Source organism: Plodia interpunctella, chromosome 14 (genome assembly GCF_027563975.2).
Source record: "Plodia interpunctella isolate USDA-ARS_2022_Savannah chromosome 14, ilPloInte3.2, whole genome shotgun sequence".
Classification (NCBI taxonomy): domain Eukaryota; kingdom Metazoa; phylum Arthropoda; class Insecta; order Lepidoptera; family Pyralidae; genus Plodia; species Plodia interpunctella.
Window position 1 is genome coordinate 3,800,850 of NC_071307.1, and position 23,238 is coordinate 3,824,087.

At 35.7% G+C, this 23,238-nt stretch overlaps 1 protein-coding gene across 1 annotated transcript; it reads right to left on the reverse strand.

The window, feature by feature from the left end:
• Positions 1 to 26: 26 nt before the first annotated feature.
• On the reverse strand, positions 27 to 23,036 carry RunxB (Runt related B). The gene is made up of 5 exons (XM_053754582.2): positions 22,650 to 23,036; positions 21,792 to 22,008; positions 10,141 to 10,338; positions 1,273 to 1,437; positions 27 to 960 (listed from the first exon to the last, which is right to left on the reverse strand). Exons 1-5 carry the CDS (start codon positions 22,824 to 22,826, stop codon positions 476 to 478), a joined length of 1,242 nt encoding a protein of 413 aa, XP_053610557.1. The 5' UTR covers positions 22,827 to 23,036; the 3' UTR covers positions 27 to 475.
• Between the last annotated feature and the right edge of the window lie 202 nt (positions 23,037 to 23,238).

Here is a 23,238-nt window from a genome sequence, read left to right on the forward strand (position 1 = left end):
GATAACTTTATTTACACTTTGCATTATCTTATAATACAGTCAACAATTTCGTTAAACATTACAATTTGAGATCCACATTTATTTATCTAACGTAAAAACATCGACAATTATACCTAATTACCGAATTCGTATTGAACCTAAAGCGTAGTCCACTTAGCTCCATATTTATTTTTTGAACCAAATTTTAGGGGCATTTAGGTTTTAAAACATATAAGGCCAAGGACCAAGGCCATGCAAAGTTATTTTATTTGAAAATGTCATGCTTTTTATTTAAAATATTATTATCTTTTCAATCACGAGGCAATCTGGAATAGAATAGAAGTTGTACATAAAATCAACCAAAGCTATGTGGACCTAGCTGTACACAATGCTAATTGTAAAACGTCCATTCACAATAGTCTGTATTCACTGTGGACGGGGATCGAGACGAACACTTATTTACAAAATAACCTGTATTCTCACATTTTAGTTCTGATTAATACGGACGCCATACATCGACGGGTCTCTTCTCCGTGATGAGGGATTTACTACGTGTTCTGATCGGGTCGGTCCATTCCGGAGACGCAGACCTCTTTTTTCCCGTTCCAGAAGTCGTTGAGCCTTCCTCTTCTCTATCTGGACTTGAGCTGGAGTCTTCTTGTGGTGGAGGCGGTCTCAACCACCAATCATAGCCTCCGTATAATTGGGAGTATAGCCACGCTGGCGGTGTTGGTAAAAGGGGGGAGTTGAGGAATAATTGGGCTGCTAAAGCGCTGTGGAATAAGCTGGACGGTGCTGGTAAAGGTTGTAGAGGTTTTCGCGTTCTGGCAACGGAGGTGAACGCTCCTGGGCGATCATCAGGTGGTGGGCTGGTGGAAGCGGTGACGGAGATATCGTCATCTTGAGGGGAGCTTGGCCGCGAGTTCGCCGGACTCGTGGTGCTGTGCGCGTGCATCGTTGTTGGGGTTTCTGGTGCAGTGTCTGTAAGAAAATTATTTATGATTTTTTTCTTATATTATCTGTTTACGAATGGCTAAACAATTTTGAATTTTGTGGTGTTTAAATAAAGGCACATGAAAAACTACACGCGCGCATAGCGCATATTGATTTTAAAAGGCCAATTTTGATATTAGCTTGTTAGTATTAATTATAATATAATAGATAAATAAAACAAAACCTGTCGTCAATATTCTATTACTTTCAAAATTGACATATGTAAAATGATACTATGAATTCGGATTTTTTTCTATCTAATAAAAATCTTCAAAATTTTCAAATAAGGATTGTATGTACCCGGCTCTTGCTGCGTTAGAGAAGGGGCGTGCGTAGGATGCGTATGCGCAGGCGGCAGGACATGCGGCGTGAAGTGCGCATGTGAGGGCAGCAATGGCGGGGGGTAGTGCCGCGCCAGGGCCCCCCATTCTCCACCCGGAAGGCCTGCTAATTGATGTGCTATTCCTATAACAAGGATTTTTTTTATACATATAGGTAATTAGGAGTTATTGTCAAATCGATAAAAAATGTAATTATGTTGTCATAGTTATGTGCTAAAACCACAATAACTAGTAATTATATTATTCCTACGACCTGGCCCGGCTTCACATCATTTATGTATGTATAAACCTCTAGAAGTAAATTGTCTAAATAATAGTGAAAACTGCATCAGAATCCGTTGCATGGCTTAAAAGAAACTTAGTAACAGCAGAGCGACTGTGTTTTATAATGATTATGTAGTGATTAAGGTTTCCTTTTGAGTCATCTAAAGGGCGGTCCCTTTAAAGTAAAAGATCTTAAACTTTCACTTAAATTGCGTAACTAAATACCATGCCTTGACTTATATATAAATATTTAATACCGACATTGCTACTAAATAATAATAATTCATCATCGCGGTGTATAGAAAAGTCTATAATGAGTAATTGTATGCCTGACAAATATATCAAGAGTGTTCGTGTACCATTTCGCTCCGGCGCCCATCTCCTACGGATCTGTAGCTGTGAGTGCTACGGCGTAGATAACGCGCAAACAGGCCTACGATGACGGTGGCTTCCCATTGGCTCTCGTTTTAAACCCTTTGACTATGTGTAGCCTTTTCTATATTCAAAAGTTTTTATTTTTTTTATAAAACACGCATGTTCTATTCGATGATTATATTGTTATTGGTCAAATATATCTTATAATATTAAAACATACTACATAAAAATGTTATGTCGTTTTTGTAACAATAAATACAAGCATAATGAATTATTTTATGTGATTATTCTATGCAGGAATACGCTAATCAAGGTTGTTCAATCTATCGAACAGTATTATACGAATGTAGGTCAGATTAATGACGACTTAGCATTTCATTCATTACTTACTTTACTCAAATCAAATTCAATAAACAAACAGAACAATTTTAAAGTTCAACTACGGTGGTATTATTTCAAAAAAAAAACACCTATCATCATCACTATCATCAAGTGTAGACTAGATGATCAACCCCTACAATAAACCCCTAATATCTTGCATACTTATCGGGATTACTGAAACAATGAGTAAAAATATGTACATTTCTTTGCTTCACATGGGTCGCAATGGGCACACACCAAAGAAGGGAGGTGTTTCATTATTTAAATATTCCAATGACTGCGCTAAGCATCCAGTTAGCGTAGTGGGGCGCCCGCGAGATAAATCTGCCTTTGTTTTGTTGATTGAGTTTTGATGGCTCTTCTCAAGGCTTAAGTGATTCTATAGGTGCGATGTAGGTAAGAGCGCTGTCACCAACAGGCCCGTAAAATGGATTTTAAGTGCGTCAACAGACAGTAGGGGTCAATTATCACAGAAACTTAAATAATTATTTTGGTGGTATTAATAAATTTTAATGTAGTTTTGATCATTGATTTACTTGTCTCCTTCTGAGAAACTTCTGTTATGAACTCTGAAATATGAGGAATTTAATTCATTGTAAAAAATATACTTGATAACAAAAGAGAAATCATAATTCCTACGTGAATATTTAGTTGACCACTTCTTAAAAAAATTAATACCTACTTATTAAATTATTCTGGAAAAGATAAAATGTATATTTTCTCTACTTCCTATTTACCTAAAAAAATGACTTACAAATATTACAATGCCATTAATAAAATATATAGGAAATGTGTTTTGGCGTCATAATTTCCAGTTGACATTTTTAAGCGCATAAATTAACAAAGTTTGCCGGCGCGACCCCGTATGTTCGGCTTAACCCTTTAGCACCCACCTTGGGTAATTCCCACCCCGAGCTACCCAACCCTTTCAGCAATAGAATAAATTACAGGCCGTTTTATGTCGTAGATACCGTCGCTGTGAAAATGTTAAACACATTATTCTGAATCCGACCGCTTAGCGTTTATAGGTGTAGTGCTTTATGAGTTGCAGCAATTAGAGAATTGCTGCTTTTTAGGATTAGAACCAGTTTAATCCTGCTCCAAGAGCCAGCTTTACGATTACGATTTGAAATATTGGATTCGTGATGGATGGGTTAATGTTTTCTTCAAATTTTATTGAAAACACTGCACTGAAATTACTTGAAAGACTAATGCGTAGAATAAGTGCACAAGACATTTATTTATAGTTTTATCCTGGATAAAATGTTTGTATTGATTTAACTTATATTCTTCTATGCACTTTTAAACGCCAACCAAATTTTAACGATATGTTTGGTTTTGTGCTGTAGATATCCTTGGATTACCTTCTATGCCCTCATCCAAATACTGCTTTAAAAATGTATTAGTGTTTAAAAAGCCACCCTGTATGCACTATACGTGTACCTACTTCAAACGTTTTGAAAATATACAGATCAAATTACCAAAATAGGACTCATTTTAATCTCATGAATAAGGTCTGAATCCTAGTCTAGAAAAAGGAAAGACAATTGTGCAATAGCAAAAATCTTGTGTAAACAAAAACACATAATAAAAGCTGGTACGTTTATCAATGTCATAAAAAATGTAAGGGTATTGTTTCATTTTGTATTCCGCGTTGAAAGTAACAAAAGAAAGGGCAACTTCAGACGATTTGCATTCGTTAAAAATGTTGGAATTCTTTGTGTTGTGTGCACTATGTGTAATCGCCATATAGTATGACCTCATACTCTTGATACTGAGTAATTCTAATTTTGTAAAACTATCGCTGGTTTTTGCATTTAAATATACACATTTTAATTGTTACACAAGTTTTACTTATAGAAAATAAGTTAAACAATAAATTTAGCACTAAAGTTACAAAAGTACATTAATTTCGTGACACCTTTATCCTTTTGATTTTAAAATTATAAATAATCTATTGGATAATATAGTTGAATGTTAATTAAAACTATAGGTTTTATCAAAAAACAAATGGAAAAAGAAATGATCGCAGTATCAAGAAATGTAGTCGTAGTATGCGAGCCGGATTGGCCGCATCTGAAGACGTGCCAGTCCGCTACATTGCCCCGGACGAAAGGGGTTTTTTCTTCGACTTTGAAAAATCGCGCCGCAGCGAGAGGGTTGAACCCAACGTTTTAATGCCATTTGCTAGATTGCGTCTTGCATTTTTCCTTCCTCCGAACATCGCTAATCCGCGAAGACGATCCAGATTACTCGGATAAAAGTCTTTACATTTTTAGTGTGATTTCAATGTCGAGGGATTAGGTTTTTTGTGAACCCTCGACGATTAGGTTCGAAAGGGTTGGTGAAAGCACTTTGCAGTAATTATTTAACGTTTCTTCTGTTTGAATGCTACTTCGTTGTACCCTTCTTTTGTTTTGGTTTGAATGCTAGGTCGTGTGTGAGGTCTCCCCTCTTTGTATGCTAGAATATATCAAGCACAGATGCAAGTGACTTTGTGAATCAATCAACAGGGGAAATTGGAATAATCGTTTAAATCATGCCTACCCATGATAGTAATCTATTGTTTAATCAAAAAATTTCATAAAATGAATTCCATAAACCTTATTCTAGGGCCTGATACCAGTCAACAATTGAAAACATTTCATTTAAAGAAAATATGAACTTATAATTAGGTAGCTTTTTAAATAAGTCTCATCTTATTTACATTACAATCAAGGATATGAAATTTATTTCATGGAAACGCCATAATAATACGTGTTTTCTCATAAACGATAACCCAGATTAGTTTTATCAGTCTAGCAACATACAAAACAAACAAACCTAACGTAAACAAATACAGACACATATTTGCTGTATCCCGTCAACAAACAACTATAGTGTGTTGATAGTAGTTCGTTACGAAAGTTCGTTTAATTAGTTATACACGGCTCTTCCAAGTTAAATTAATTTTCATACGTTCGTGTTTGGCGTCTAGAGTGACACCAACTTTATGCTTATTGTCACAAAACTGGTGACTGAAAATATATACGATAAAAAGTTCACGTAGAATAAAACTCCATTTTCATATGCATTCTGTAGCGACTTTCATAAAGCTTTTTGTTTATCTGTACAGACTTAATGTCTGAATAGTTTTTTTTTAAATAAGACAGATTTCCTTAAAGTACTCAAGTCGAATTTCATAATGTAACGCTTAAAAAAACTTCGATGATTGTCGCAGGTACGAGTAAAATATCAAAATGAAAATTATTCGAAACAATTTGAACTAGTGAAAGTTCGCAATTTGCGTTCGTCCTACATTTTGTAGATAGTTGCAAGGGTTCTTACCTCAGAGTTAGCAAGACTGATGCCCTCCATACATCATAAGGTTAATAAGAGGGCTTGAAACTAACGATGCCGCTTTGTCAACGCGCCTTAACCCGCCGCCATCTTTGGCCGCCATGTTGGATTTCAATCTGCTTAGCGCTTAATGAATTTGCGTCTATTGATTTTGTTTAACCCCTTTTTGTTTTGCTTAATTAACCTTTTGGTGTAGAAAAGTAGCTGTGACAAGAGGGAGCTGACAGTTGAAGGTTAAAGGAAAATGTTTACCCGGTTTTTTGTTGTGTTTTAGATGTCTAAATAAAGAAGATATTTTCTAGACATTCTTTGTCTGGAATTCGTACTTGCCTAGTACTTTGATTTTTACAAAATAATATTGCGTAAAGTAAAATAAAAAATAAATAAATAAAAAAAAAAAATCTTTATTTCTTCTCTCACATAGAAATACACAGTTTATAAATGAGAAATAAGGTGAACCATGCAGTTACAAAATAATGATCTATGTGAGAGACTGGTGTCTGTACTAGGAAAACCTGTATGACAGATTACCAGCCTCTCCTACACTGAACCAGGTGTATACAATGCAGGTAAACACTTATACTAGTTGAGGTTACATACCTATTGAGGAGAAAAAACTAACAAAAACATGTTAAAAATTACTAATGAAGCATGAACTACAAGTAATTAAAAAAAAGTAATAAGTTATTTAGAAAAAAAATATATTAGTTACTGCTAGCTTAATCTGCTATATTTCAAAAAGCATAATATTATTACTAAGATGAGAACCTCAATATTTTGCTATAATTTGACACAAAACTTAAAAAATATTTACCTACGCTATTTACTGAATTAATATTAATATGTTTAGTGAAATTAGAGCAATCGGAAATAATAATATCATAAAGCTTCCCCTTGTATCAAATTTCCACACAATAAAGAGTTATGAAAATCGTCACTATTAAGAGTCGTTCGCACTGCGTCATCCCATAACACGTCTGATCGTTTAAAGTCGATGTAAAAGCGCGAATCACGCCATACAAAGATTATATGAGTCGGGTGGGACATTTAAAATTTACAAATGCGTAATTATGCGCCCGCATTGTCGCGCGAAAGGGTTGTAAACCCCCCTTTTCTCCTCCCGCGATTCGAGGCTTCCGGCCCTAATGCTATATTTAATTTTCTCTAAGGCTCTCTCATTAATAATGCGAAGGTTGCGACTTTAAGTAGCGAAGTAGAGCGCCGAGAGCCGCGATGTGCTAAACATGTAGGGTTGGATATTGATGGATTGTCTTGTCTTTGTTAAAAGTAAAATTTTATTAAAACTCTTTATGATTACAATTGTTTTTTCCAGTATATAGAATTTTAAATGATGCAACTGCATCAAATACCTACACTTTTCACCAGGAAAGAGAAATAAAACAAACAAAATATTTTTATGATATAAAAAATGAATAATATCATACTAGACTGCAATATCGATCCTGTATTTGAGAGCAACATGTTAAAAATTATCTGTAATATAAAATATAGGTAATATCGTTAAGTTAGTATCCCATAACACAAGAGTTAAAACTCACTTTGAAGTTAACTCAATCATGTAATTTGTCTCGACATACTTTAAACTAGCTGCTGCCCGCAGCTCTGCCCGAGGTAGCCTATGTTTTACTCCGGGTTATTAACTATATCTATTTCAACTTTAATCAAAATCGGTCAGTGGTTTAGCCGTGAAAGCATGACAGAAATACAGACGTTTGCATTTCTAATATTAGTAAGTATGGATCAAAGATGTACATTCAATTTCATGAATATATTTATTATCACGAACGTCACGTCCACAATATTCCCACGTGCGTGAGCAAAACGTGAGTGTGGATAATTTATCATGATTTCCAAGGGTTATTGGTACTCCGGCTGAGAGGGCAGCAGAGACGAGCCAGCTACAAATTAACAAAGGTATAAAACTTTATGCCGGCTACACTCAGACAGATTCCGACGTTAATCCACGTACATTGTATGTTTTTTTATTACCGCAAACATTTTTCATAGTAAATTGATCAATATTTTTGTCTAAAGAAAAGGCTGTCTTCAAGTTAAATCATAAATAAGTGCGGGTTTGAATTAAATGGGTCTATTATGGACTTTTGTGTACATAATCAAGCGACAAAACTTCTGTAATATCCTTATTTATGCGTCAGCCAACTCGCGGAATTTACATATTGAAGTGGCTGTAAATTGTTTCTCAGCGGAACAAAGCGAATCCGAGCCTTTCTTTAGACTTCGCAATCGTGTGAGCATTCCTCCTAATGAGAACATCCCTGGAATTAGGTTGCCGACTGTTTAAATGTAAGCGTTATGGGCTAGTAGTTTATACGACTTTCATATTACTTATTTTAATTTTAGCACCATTTCTAGTGTCAGCAGGATCATCATAATTAAAAACCGCGTTAGAGTCTAGACATAACGGAATCTGGGGATGTTCACGCAATATCTTACTTTTTGCCATCATCTGGGGAAACGCATAATGTCGTGTTTACAAACATATCCCATATCTTGTAAACTGTGCTGAGAATAGTTTACTAAAATATGTCTTATTCCCAAATGCTGACTAGAAATGGACAGTACTGCCGTCATAAGCAAGAGGGGAGCATCTATCATTTTTAATTCAAAATAAAAATACTTATAAGTTGGTACACTGATATGGAACAAGTACTTTTTTGAAAAAATGTTGGATGTTCCTTTTGACATACGATGTCAGAGTAATGACTTAATGATCTGGAAAACTTTCGTATTATTGTGACGTATTATTATTACACTTTAATTTTCCCTTTAAACAAACCCGCCCAAGAAGCTGAACTACATGCATTAAATCAAGAGCGAGAGGTGTGTAATTGAGTTACAGTGCCAGCCCTTTGACGCCTGCCTTAACGAGGTTTGTGCCACTTGCGTACACCTCACACTTAGCTCTAGTTGAACTTCCGATACAAAGGGACAACCCTAAATTATTTTGATGTGAATACATAAATCTTTAACTAACAGTTCTTACTTTATTTAGTTTAAAAATATAGCAGTTTAAAAATAAAACTGACTGTTGTAATCATCATCGTCGTGTAAATGTTTTTATCTTATAACTAATTTCCAGTAAAATATAGAATTAATTTAATTTTGAATATTGAAATTAATCATGTAATTGTAAGTAGTAAAAAATTCCGCCCCATAAAATTCCAAATTCTATCATTGAAATAGGTCATAATTACAAATGCGGAAGTTGAATTCGGTAAATAATATTTGTTTTCACCAGAGTCTTTGACAGTAACTATTCTTCATATACATTTAACAACCTCAATATCCTGAGTTATAACAAGCTTGCCAGTGAAAAACTTTTCAAATTATAACCCAATGCAATTTTATCCCAAAGATTTTAGGTTGGAATGATGGTCGTATTATTAGGCGAGAGGGGACGCAGCCTAGCGACGCGTTGCGACGCGACGGGCCCCCAGGTGTGACTTCTCAACTCAATAATGCTGGTGAAATTGCCAAGAGTGTATTCGAAATTCGAAGTTTTGTGTCTTTATTTTTTCTATCTGAGTGTGTTAGTAGCCAATGTTTTATATTATTTTGAGTTAAAAGTACATCCCTACGAATAATATAAATTTTCCAAGTATTTCCCACATGGTGTGTCTACGTTTTCCGCTCATAGCTTAAAATAATAATACTTGCAAGTGGAATTAAATGTAACATCATACACAATACACATTCGCCAATAAACTATATTTTGTCTATCTAAGTATTTAACAAATCTATATAATAGATGTAGTTACGTTTGTATGTAAACAAAAACTATTTTTCCGTACAATATTTTGTAGCATATTCTTTACAGGTATCAAAAAGAGGGTGAGGCTGAGATAATTAATTGTTTCGGCAAACTTCTGGGCCAAATTAAATCCACTTCGGAGGTGTCGGACGCTCGGTGACAACGGTCCTTGACAATTTAATATCTGCTGGATAGAAACGTCGGCGCGGCGCGTGGGGGCGCCACTGGAAACTTCGACAGGGACCTACTTCAAAAGATCCATGTTTTCTAAACTTTTATTCATGCATGTAAATGTTAGATATAATGTTAGATATAGATATAATATTATAAATGCAGAAGTCTGTCTGTCTGGCTGTCCCGCTTTCACGGCTTTTTGATGAAATTTGATACAGATAGTTTAGTGACCCGACACGTCTACAACCGCGGACAGAGCCGGGATAGCTTACAATAGCGTTGAAATAAATGTTACAAAAGTTGTTTACTATATTTGTATTGAAATATATTATAAACACAGATTATACAATACATCTAGTAGTATTACTATAAAACAAAATGTGAAAAAAGCAGTCCATTTGTACTTACTTACCTATACCTACTATCTAATATACTATCTGTCTCTTTCTTGTATATCTGTGTATATAAACTGTTAAATAAATAAATGAATGAATAGATTACCTGATAATTTAAACGGCAATGACCCCATGAGAGGGTCAGGTGCGAATCTGGGTCCAAAGTGGAAAGGATGGAAGCCGTGGTGGCGGGTCTTCGACCTTGGCTCCCGGGGGCCGTCCACTGTGACTTTGATCGCCTTCTGGTACGTCGCCACTTGAGGGGGGGACGTCGCCAGCATTATGGTCAGCGTGAAGGATTTACCTGGTAAACAAAAATTAATACTTTCATATATTTTTTGTATATTGTAAAATGTTGTGTTTAACAAAATTAATGTATCTGTTTAAATATAAAATTTGGTATTTGTTAATTTGAATTAACATACTCAAATCATAACCCTAGAATAACATCATTCTCCCGTAACCCTCATGTGGCGTGTGGTCCCACCCAAGAATAGGACCACACCGTGGATATCCTACGAGGCGACTAAAAGACACAATAGCCTTAAAAACTGATAGGCATCGATAGCATTCCCTGAGAGGGTAAATGTCAGGCAGGTGGCGGATTGTCCAATCAGCCGAATCTTTAAAACTTTAAGGTTGTTTTTAACGCTAACCCCGAACGCAACTGAGAAAACGCGGAGATGAGAGAGAGAGAGAGAGATAAAACTGCGCCGACACGCGACGGAACACGTCTCAACGACATCTAACACGGAGACGGAGCATGGTGGAATGCTGGAAATGCCGGGAATTCCCGAATCATCGCGGCAAGGCTGATTTGTGGCATCTCAGTCGCCGCAAGCCATCTCGACGTTAACCATTGCCTATTTTCTGAACCTATATTTTGAAACTATTTTGATCTTGATTTGAAATTAAAAAAAAATCGGCAACTTTTTATAAATTTTGTATTCCTTGATATACTCACAGAATATACTACACTACACTACACCGTCGGAGCACGTCTCAACATCATCTAGCACGGAGACGGGGCATGGAGGAATGCTGGGAATGTGGGGAATACCCGAATCGTCGCGGCAAGGCTGATTTGTGGCATCTCGGTCGCTGCGTGCCTTCACGACGCTAACCCTATTCTGTATTTTCATTTGCTAAAATATAACCGTTATTTTGAGTTTATTTTTCACCTTTCTATTCTCTGGTTACAGCAAGAATCGACGAAATAATGTTGATATACATTGTTACATGTTCACGGTTCACGGTTCAAAAATTAATAGACATCCGTATCCTTAAGTATTATAAGACAAAGTCCTCTGCTGTGTCTATATTCGGTATAGACAGACAGACGCAGGTCGGCCGATAAACTCAAAAACGATTAATATTAATGTCATTCTGGAGGAAGCATTAGGTGTATAATTTATTATGTTTTTATCCGAGCGAAGCCGGGACGCGTCGACCGTATATTACAAAGAAAAGTTTAAGATATAATATGTATTGAATAAAAATACTAACAACTTTGAGTTCGTTGTAATATAGCCTCCTTCGAAATTATTTTTCATAACCAGATAAAATCGAAGACTTTATCATCATTGTTTGTAACCAGTTCTGATAACGGAGTTATTTGTAACCATTCTAAACCCATCTCGTAATCAAAACATACCTAGCTAACAATATGAGGAATTAATATAGGTGTTTTAAAACAACGAGAAAGAACCAAAAGCATTGTATCAATGTATTTTTATGTAGAAACTACCTTCACTCTCGTGAGAAATTTTGTATAAAAAGTACTTTAACAGCTATTCTAAAAATAATCCATGTACTAATTTTCATCAAAAATAAATAAAAGAAAATTTGCGTAACTGAGTAACAAACATTGTTACACATTTAACTGGCATCAAAACATTCACGTAATATAGTGTCGTCATAAACTAGGGTTCGAGTATATAATGCCAATAGGGCTGACCTGTGAAATTTGCATTGCATTCGCGGTATGCGTCTCGTGTCGAACGCAGTGGATACCTCGTTATTTAGGAGCCATGCACACATGACTCTTAGTGACGTCATAATTTATATATCTCTAAAAATTATCATCGAGAAATGGACAAACGATTTTCAAATAAATATGTTTTTTAATGAAATACAAAACTGTAACTTTTTTATGATAAATCAGTATTATCAATTAATGTTTCGTGTGTTGTGTGTTGTTGTGTCGTGCCATCTATTCCCTTCGTCACGGGCCGCCCTGAAGATAATATTTAATGATTTGGGCGGCGTCAGTGCTTCCTTCTGAGTATACTGGAGCTTGTACCTATCTGAACTCACGACCCTATTCTAAAACTTTCTAGCGTTTATATTATCCAGCGTTTAAAATTGACAACTTAGAATGTAATAAATATTGTTTTTATTAAATTCTGATTTAAATTATCTCTTCACACTTTCCCTGTGTATTAAAAATACCTAAATCGCTATAGTGTGCAGTGACCCTAATCTTTAGCCACCGCGTTTGCGGCCACTATGTGGTCGTTGTGTTGCTATGGCATTCCGGCGTTACTAGCCTTTAGTTATCAAATAATTTCAAATGCCAAATGAATGGATGATAAGTGTTTTATTGTAACATGCATATGCACTGCACATATTTACTTCTATAATGGATGAGGGTTATATTCAGATATATCGGGGTTATTACCAAGTAGCTGTTATTAATTGAGACGGATTGTAATAAATATTTTTGTTACATAGTGTAGCAAATTCGTAGTAGTCGTTGAGCTCGTAGCACATTTCGTAGCGCATACGGAATGCGTAGAAAAACTTGCGTGCACCAAATTTTTGAAGTTACAAAGATATTGCTAAAATTTATGTTTGGAATAACATTTTCAATATTAAAGAAAATGCACATGCAAGTAGAACGGTATGGTGCGTATACATTTGCAAGCTAAACTTGCAGACGATCCCGGGCCGTATGTGCTCTTCTGCAGCCCCCGTGTGGAATGCCATTAGTACATACACATAATGAGTAGTTGTACATACACTAATGGCAACATGTAAATTTCCACCTTAATGTAGGTATCAACATTTTTATTCAAAATTCAAAGTTTCAGCTCCAGTGTGAATAACGACTGGAGCTGAAAGGAACCGAGATAACACTCCGTCGGGAAACAAAAGGCCACCATTGCGTCTGGCTTCCCGCCAAAACTCGGTGGTCCTTCGAGCCATGAAAACGACATAAACACCCCCCGCCCCGCGACCCGAAATGAGCGGCCTCCCGCTTATTTTCATAAAACCCGCATAAAGCCGCCGACTTACGAGAGACCGAGAAATTGTTTTCCAGAGCCAAATGAACAACGTTTGCCATATAAAGAAATGCGACAATCTTTTTGTTTCATATTGTGAATCGTCAATTGTTTGGAACAACTGAATTATTTGTGATTCACCATTACTAATTTTCTGTAATTGAATCATTGAATAACAAGAAAATCAGTACTCCATGTCGTTATTTCTGCAAATATTTGATCTGATCTTACACTCTTCTATCTTTCAGAGTATGTTATTGCAATACTAGTTTCAGTTATAATTCAGTCGCCTAAATGCATATTGCATAACTTTTACGACTACATACCTACCGACATCTTTTGGCCATCTTACATTAAAAAAAAACATAACAAAATAAAACACTCAAAGAATCACCACAACTAAACCTCTCAAAAACACGTCAACTCGAGCCCCAAAGAAAAGAGTCATTCAACACACACTTCATAAATCATTAAGTTATTCATAAAAAGCGCCCCAAGTGGGAACATATTGCAACAGGAGCGCGCCGCGTGCGACATACTTCATAAACTGATATCGATCCTGCACTGATTGTTCATAAAAATATGCTGCAAAACATGGGGAGGTGGATCCAAATGACGAGGGTGCAGAAGACTATCTTGATCTCAACAAATTTTAAACTTTCGCGTTTATAGATATAGTAAGATAACAGAAAAATATAAAAAAGCGCGTCTGATACCTGACACACATATTTTTTTACAATAAAATTGTTATTGTGGATGTTAGTTGACATAACAGTTTTATCGCCAACTAAAACAAAATATAATACAATTTTACAATCAATATATAAAACTCTTACGTTACTGAGTGACTGACTGACAGACAACGCACAACCGAAAGTACTGGGCGTAGAAAGCTGAAATTTGGTGTGTAAGTTCCTAGGACAATATAGAAGAGCATATATACAAAGTTGTGGACATTAGCTAGTACATGATATAATTTTTGAGCCGATTGCAAATTCTGTACACAATTGTTTTGTAGTTAGGTGGAATACCAATGAGGTTTTTATTGCAAATGGTATTGTTTACTCGCCTTATTATATTCACGTTTGTTTACAAAAAACAAAAATAATCTCGCTCTAGACATGTCCAAGATACGTCCACAGTAATCTACACTTTTACAATATAGAAGAACTTTGGAAAGTTTGAGCATCTTCGGAACTACTAAACCGATTTCCATAGCTGTAGTAATATGTATTTGTAGTGGAGTTACATATAGAGAAGTACTTTTTTTCCGATAATCGCAAATATTAGCACTACCTACAAGAAAACACATCAATATAGCTATCTAAGAAAATAAATAAATTTGTGATATCTTCAGTTCGAAATCCAATGGTATTTCGTAAATGTCAAAGTCATTTAGTAGTATATCTTTAGATAAGAACATGATATCGCTTTGTTACGAAGTTTTGTAAAGTAATAATTAAACATTTCGTATTACGCAATTCGTGAAAGTTTTGCATCTCACACTAGACTTAATTTATTACTAATAAGTTTTCAGACTTCGACGCATTGAAAAAAAAATGCGTTAGGTAACGCCAAGTCGTTCCCGGCAATTCTCGACACGTCAGATTAAAAATCAGCTTTATAACCTCATAAAGCAGGGAGTCGCGTTAAGATAAGAGTTCTCTCCTCTCCGGGTTAAATAAAAAATGAGCCACAATCGTAATGGCTGCCTTTGATCTCGGTTTCATGGCTTACTGGGGATTTGAGCTCGACAGCGGCAATTTGGATATAAAATACCTTATGCCGGCCGATACGCATTAGGGACATTAGCGGATTGAATGCGTGAGTACCTACAATCCACCCTCTCCCGCAACCCTATAACATCCATAGTAAACGTCATTTAACGAGTGGCCTTTTACGCTTTCTCCAAAAGAAGTAGCGCAAAAATTTGACGCCAATAAGCGCGTCCCCTCAACAATAAAACGTACCTAATACAAGCGAGACACCGTAAAATCCAAGTTTATTGAAGCGTCTCAAAAGAACAAGAGCAAAGTCAAAGCGGGCACAATTAAAAACGTCCCTCGAGACGCACCTCAAGCCGAACGGTCAATATTACTGCGAGACCCTCAATTTTCACCACTCTCCCCAGCGCTAATAACAATAATTAGGAATGAGTGGTTCAATAATTAAAAACGGAAAAGAGAACAACTTGAAAAAGACGGGCGAGGCCGTGAAGACAATATCTCTATCTCCCTCTCTGATCTACGAGCCGCATGCTTGCATTCCTCTCGAGCACTCATTTCAATTTCGCTTATGAATTTTTTGCACCGACCGGCAAGTTCTCCTTTAAATTAATAAAAATACAAATGGATGCCGCCTCGAGCCGCGGCCGCGGTATTGTTAGTTATTACGTAAATATGACTTGTTAAAAATTTTTGTCGATATTAAAATGTTTGGATTGTAAATAACACTTGAGTTTAATAATAATAAATAATAACACAAAAAATACTTTTGTTGTTGACTAACTTTCGTAGTTCAGTCTGTCTGTGAGATGATAAATTGAACAGTAAATAATCATTAACTTTTGAACTATTTTACAGATTGATTACTTTCTGTCAATTTTTAAGTATGTTGATATGTAACGCACGATCACTTTTTTCAGTAATAAAATACATACCTAAGTCTAAAATTAGCTAAAGGTAGCGCGCAACATCAAAGGGGAGACTGCAGTTAATAAAGAAAAGGTAAAACCGGTATCTTTTCCGCCCCAGCTATACAAAAATAATAATTTTCCACCTTCGAAGTTAAATAAAAGGAAATACAGAAGTGACACAGAGCTCAGCGTATTTTTTTTTATTTGAAATATGAACTGTCAGAATGTATAGTTAAAATATCGATATACTGCTACTAATATTTAATCGCCTATTTTATGCTCCACAAAATATCCTACAGCATAAGAGATTATATTCCGCCCTACGGATACGGGGATAGAGAGAAACCTCTAAAATAAGATGAATCCCTGGCCAAGCCGTGGACAAAGTTAGTCAATATAATAATACTTTTTTGCACAAATTAGTTACATAGTATACATGAGTACAAACTGTATCACAATATAATGACTTTCAATTTCTTGCTGTAAGCAATTTCTTACAGTCAAACATTTGTGTCATATTTTTGTCCTAACTAATATTATAAATGCAAAAGTTTGTTTGTTACCTCTACACGTTTTATCTGCTCCACCAATCTTCCTGAAAATTTCCATATACGTAGTTTGTACTACGGAGAAAGACTGGGTACCTTTCATCGGAGAAAAGTAAATGTTCCCGTAATTAGCGCGGGCGAAGCCACGGGAAAAAGCGGCCATATATTTTCTACGAAAATGCTAAGTTAGAATTCTCTGTATTGTATTCAGAAACGGGTGAACCATCAGAAGGGCGTATTGTCTGTTCCACTGACTGTTTGACTACAGCCGTCTGAAGCCGCTTTGTTTTGCGAGCCGTGGCACTTCACTGCACCAAATTGTCTACAAATAGACTCGGTGTTGCCTGTTTGTTGGTTTATACTCGTAAGGGTAGGTGAGTTCTACCAAAATAGCATGTAAGTAGATATTAACTATCCGCTCCATTCCAGAATTTTTTTATATCATTATTATTTTCAAAAATAAGTTAAAAAGCATGTGTGACATGTATATTAAATCCATTTAGACATTGACGTATCGTATTTTTATACTGTGTACTTCGTTATCCGTTATTCGTTATCGTACTTCGTTCGTATGTGATCCAATTTTAATGACAATTAGTGATAACTTAGATCTTATGAAAGAACCATCATAGGCTACGGTGACCACTTACAATGATGGTGGGCCGCAAGCCTATTCCTATTGTTATAATAATAAAAAAAACCTGATACCTCACAGTCTCAAAAATTTTTTGTGTTATATAGAAGTTCAAAATACTTATTTGAAGAAGTTAAATTGTGTAACTCTAAGGACGTATATACATACCCCACAGAAGCCCACTTTACTTTTGTAGTAAAAGGTTGGTAGCCTATTGTCTATAAGTAGAATCTGCAGGTTATACCCATTTCCATCATTAGGTAACTTTTAATCTACGCGGGAAAAGCTGTTAGCTTATTTGTTTTTCTTTCCCATACCATGATAAAAATAAAAAATTGAACAAAACGCAATTTTATATGAAAAGTACCATTATAAACTATTATTACAAGTCCAACAATTACCTACTTCATTCTTTAATTAAATTGGCAAGTGAAAATAAATACCTTTCCAATATAGTACAGGGGACGTCGGGGACAAACGATCGAGGGAGTATTTTTTATCGAATGTAAGGTGGGGTCAATCAATCGATTAGCAGATGTCGCTCCTTGACTACTGATGCGGTAAATTGGCCTCTTACACCAGCTCAGGGGTATAATAAGGTACGATAGATCGCTCCTAGTTAAAGGCGTATTTTAAAATATTTCAGAGTGGCTTATTTATTTTTACTTTGCTTACATAGTTGCCTTAATTTTATAGTTATTTTTTAACTAAGATGCGCTTTTCTGAAAACATTTGTGATCCTTATAATATCCTACGTAATTGGTATCGTTCAAAGATAATTTATGTACTGTTCGTAACTGGTTACGAACCATCAGTTACCTACGCGGCCGAAGGAGTTCAGTATTACTTATACAATTGTTTAATACTTTTATGACAAAAGTATTAAAACCAAAATAAAAACCTGTCACGAAATAGGTATATATAAAACTTACATACTAAATTTACTCAAAAATAGGTTGCTAAAACAGCGATTTTCTTTGAAAATCAAAGTGATAGGTATCCGTTCTAGCTGACGAGGCTAAAGAAAAAAGTGGTCGTTCTCTCATTAAATTTTTCGCTTATTAAAAATTCCCGCCGGTCCCTCCGCATTAGATAGGCAACTTTTTATCTGGAACGAAAAGTTATGTTCCGTGCGGCCCCGATCTCCCCTTTGTCTTTTAGCTCGATAATTTGAGTGAGATTTTCTCGCAATTTAAGATAAACAAAGAGAGCGCTTACCCTTAATTGGAAAGCAGAGCGTTATTCAGGAAGAAACGTGACAAATAGACACCTCTTAACTTCTTTTCCACTTCCTGCCGCTTCGGGCGGTATTGGTTTTTTTCATGTACACGCTAGCCTTTGTTTGTTTAAGGAAATTTTAATGAGGGTCGCTTCTGTTTGCGGGAGCGAGTCTAAACGACGTTTTTGTCTCAATGTATTACTCAATATATAACTTTGGATTTGCGGAGGATGAAGTACTTCTAAGTACTCGTCTGAATTTCATTTTTCATTGATATAGGAATAATTTTTTGGTGTCCTTTAAGACCACTAAGACATAGTAAGTTTCGTTGCTCTAGGAAAAGTGGACTATTAACTATTGACCTGCAATGCTATACATGGACCCTAACCATAGATTTTATAGGTACTACGGAGTACCTACTACCTAATTCCATGAACCTAACATTTTCCCTACGTGCTAGCACAAAATATGTCTATTAATATTCAGATGACATGAAGCTACATGAAGCATGGCACGTGCCCGCGTAAACAACAGCCACCGGCGTGACACAGTGGCGCCCTCCCCCGAGTTTTCTTACTACTACTTACTACACGATGCTCCACTTACCACCTACGATATGTTCATTTTCAATTAAAGATATTCTTTCTATTTTTACAACTAATAGGAAATAGGCATTCGGCCCACATAATGAAAAGATTTCCTATGCACGTTTGCAACACCAGAGGTGTCACACTGCTGTTTATTGTGTTGAGATATAGAGAAAACCTTCATGTACAGTCTGCGCCGCATAACAAGCCCCCCGACAATTTGACGAACTAACAGTAACAGATTGGCCTCATTGTTGTTGTCAGCAACCGTAGCACTGCGTCTGCATAACCTTTTTTAAGGCGAAAACAAATTATGAAAAATTATTTTATTTATTTATTTGACTCATTTTGCCACATCCGACGAAAAGATGATGGCGAATAGAAAATGGTAAAACAATTTACCATTTCCATTTCCAACTAGCATAATGCGGTTTATTATTTCTGATAATATAGCATGTATATATAATACTTGTCCGGAATAGGTGGCAAAGGGAACACAACAGTAAAGTTCCCATCGGTTCGTTAGTTCGCCCCTGCACTATTTGAATATGAGATGCGAGCAAGTTTACAGTTCCGATGCTCTTCCGATGTTTGCGACCCTAAACTTTAAGTTGCTCTCGATCGATACAGACAAACAAACACGGTAGCTGAACGTTTAACCTATCCTTAACAATGTTTGAGACGAAGTTGCGTGGAAACTAATAGCTGAGATATTTTGTGACACTCATTTTTGACTGATATAATTTGTTAGTGCAATTACCTTATGATTATGTTTTAATTTTTTTGTATGCCAAGACTAAAATTTTGGAATACAAAAAGCCAGAAATCATTATTCAATAAATTACAAAAAGCCATGATTGTATGGATTGGTTTGCCTTATTTATTCTTCTACATTTGTATAACATTTGTGCAACAATCTATCGAGGCGCCACTATAAGTGTAAGAAGTCGACAAGGGTTTTAACCCTGCAAACGATATGCCCTTAGGTCATATCGGTTGCAGAATATGATCTGCAACCCCTTAAGTGCGTCCGACTGACCGCTCTACTTAGTTTCGGTTTAGCAGCAATTGCTACAAAATTTGTGGTACTTTATTGTCAAGTGATAGCTATAGCTAAGGGTGAATTTGCACCAGTAAACTTTAAAGTTGACTTTAACCTGTGCTTACGTTCAAACAAAATGGCGTACTTTGTATTTTTCTGAACTGAAACATAGAGATGTTGTACGTAAGATAGAAAAAATATTATATTCATTAAAATAAAAAAACTAATTCATTGGCCAATATCACACCTTCTAGTTTACTATGCTACAATAGAATGTTCAGTATATGGATGGATGGACCTTATGGATATAACTGCTACTACCACTAATCGCGATTATAGAGAATCGCCTCAAGTGCCGGCGGCGGCGAGTCGTCGGTGAAAGGGAGTTGACCGTTTGGAATACCGATCGACCGATAAGTAGCTTATCCTGCCTTGTTGTAGATGTCAAATAATATTGCGAGATGTTATCACTTAGATGGGTGGTTCTCAGAGCGGTTAGACACCTGCGGCCGCGCTGTTATTACGATCCGTCAATTTTCTTGAAGAAATAATCATTTCCAAAATCATTCATGATATTGACATTACCACAGTAAAGAATAATTATTTAAAAGACAAATACCTAGTAAAACTAATTATTCTCTTTGTGAAAAATTGAAATGAAGGCGGCCCCAGCGGTTGAAACGCTCTGAGAACCAGATACGATTGTCATCGAAGAGAACGCCATTATTTGTCTTGAAAGAGAGACTAGTGTTTTTGAGACACTACATAAAATTTATAGTAATCGTACACAGACTACCGACTAAGTTAATATGTTAGCTATAGTGAACCCTAATTTCTGTATTTTCATTGTAAAATTTAAGAAAATGTTAATAAGTTAAGAAGCTAATTAAAATTTATATCTAAGTGTAAATAGAAAAGTTGCTCTTCAATTTATATTTTAGTCATATACACAAAATACGCATTAAGATTCGAGAAATCGAGCCAAATTTAGCAGCGAATATGTTTACGATAATGTAGAAATCAGATCATAAAAAATCACCCCCCGAGCACTCAAAAACAAAGCCCAAGTCTCGCCTTGTGAATATTTCAACAGGGTTTTCTCTTTGTCGGAATATTAAGTCAATGGAGGTAATTGATCTGTTGAGGCCCGATGGAAGATATACATGAGATAAATATTTCAAAAGCTGAGACTTTCTGTACAAGAACAGAGGTATTTAAAATTATTGAGGCGAATATGCTTTTATATACTCTTGTTACAATTATGACTGGAATCTATAAATATAATATTCAAATTTAATATACTATTATAATAATATACCTAATTATTGATTAAGTATTAACATTAATTATAAAATTCGTTTTTCTTTTACTTTTAGTAAAAGAAAAGAAAAATATGTATGTATTTTTTGGTCCGAAACTAATATTTTAAGTTGAAATAAATAAGGCAGAATGTTTTTCATATATGTATTTTCAAGTGCAAAAATAAATCCTCTTGTTTTTAAAAGGACGAGACGGGGTCTAATGGAATTGCTTCTTATTTTTAAATGTGGCATATGGTTCCCACCCTAGAATAGGACCACTCCATGTCTTTCCGTGTATATCGTGCGAGGCAAATAAGAGATACAAAACCTTGCAGTGGTAGATCAAGTACTATAACAAGAATATTCCCAAAGAGGTTCACGTAATACAGCCCACAAAATCTTCAAACAAAGCTTCGAGGTATAACAGCCAGGAATTTAACCAGGAACATTCTCAGATGAGATAAAGTATTTTTTTAAATGAAATTTTATTAACACTACTCTACTTACCTCTCCCACTTCTCCCGACGAACCTAAGGTCATTGAACTTGGCCACCTGGTTCTTCATAACAGCAGTGCAGTTCCTCAGTTCAGCGGAGCAGTTCTCATCATTGCCGGCTCTGACGGTGACTAGTGTGCCGTCCCCGACTTCTCCCAGCGCCACCACTTTGAACGCCACCGGCAGTGTCTTGTTCGACCGCCAGTGCGGTGGCAGCACTGTACATACCTGAAAGAAAACATATATCAGACGCCATATTTGTTAGTGTAGTTATAAACGAAACAGGACGATGAAGAGGACTATGAAACTACCTACGTATATTATTAGTTCCTTTTTGTTTTATATCTATCCGAAACAATCTTTTTAAAAAAGAAAGTTGACTAATCGCATAACAGAAATCTTCTCCAACCTTCGATTTCTAATTAATACCAACTCAAATATCTTTATCGCAGTAACTGTGTAGTACAAGGTATAGATACAGTACCTTTAATAGTTTCAAAAGGCATGCATTAAGTTACACTTATAATACATACTATGTTCTATATATGGATACGTACAGTACTTACATACAAATTAAACTTTTTGATCAACGTATATGTAATTTGTCTGCACACGATATAATTATTTATGGAATACATACCTATTTACTCTCGTAAGGTACGAGTGTTATATCTACTCATAGTATTCATCCAAATTGTAAAACACATGGTCTAATAACCAGGCCTTAAGCTTAAGTTTAAATAAGTGACTATTTTAGATACATTTGACAGACATGAATTTCAGAAATATAGGCGCTTTTTTATACACTTCATTATTTACAATGGGAAGATACAACACAGCCATACTGTTGTATTTGAACAGATACTCACAACATGGGGACTTCCAGTCTTCACCAGTTCCCCAGGATGATCAGCCAGCAACCCCTCCAGGGTCCTTTCAGCGAGTAGCTCAGCAGTCAGGGGCTGACTCGGCAGCCCATAACTCGACGACGGAGCCTCGTGGCCCAGGCCGTTTGTCGTAGAACTCACTTCACTCGATAGATGCATCGTATTTTATCACTCTAATAACACTTCATAATATCCGTCACATAACTATGTCAAGTAAACTTGCGTCTATGTAGTGTAATTCTTGTATGCTTCGACTCGCTGATAATAGTGACGTCATCGTTGTTGGTAACTGGGAGTTGTTCGTGATAATGTATATTCAAAGTCTTTACAATACTTGCTAATTAATAAAAGACTTATTATAATATACTTATTCCTGCGGCAAAGATAGAAATTGATCAGTTGAAAGTTTATCAAAATAGTAAATAATATATTTATATTATTTACTATTTTGATACAACTACGCTTTTTGATGTGAAAAATTGTCAAACTTTTCGGTTAATATCCTAACTAATATTATAAATGCGAAAGTAAGTTTGTTTATTACCTCTTCACGCTCTATCTACTGGACCAA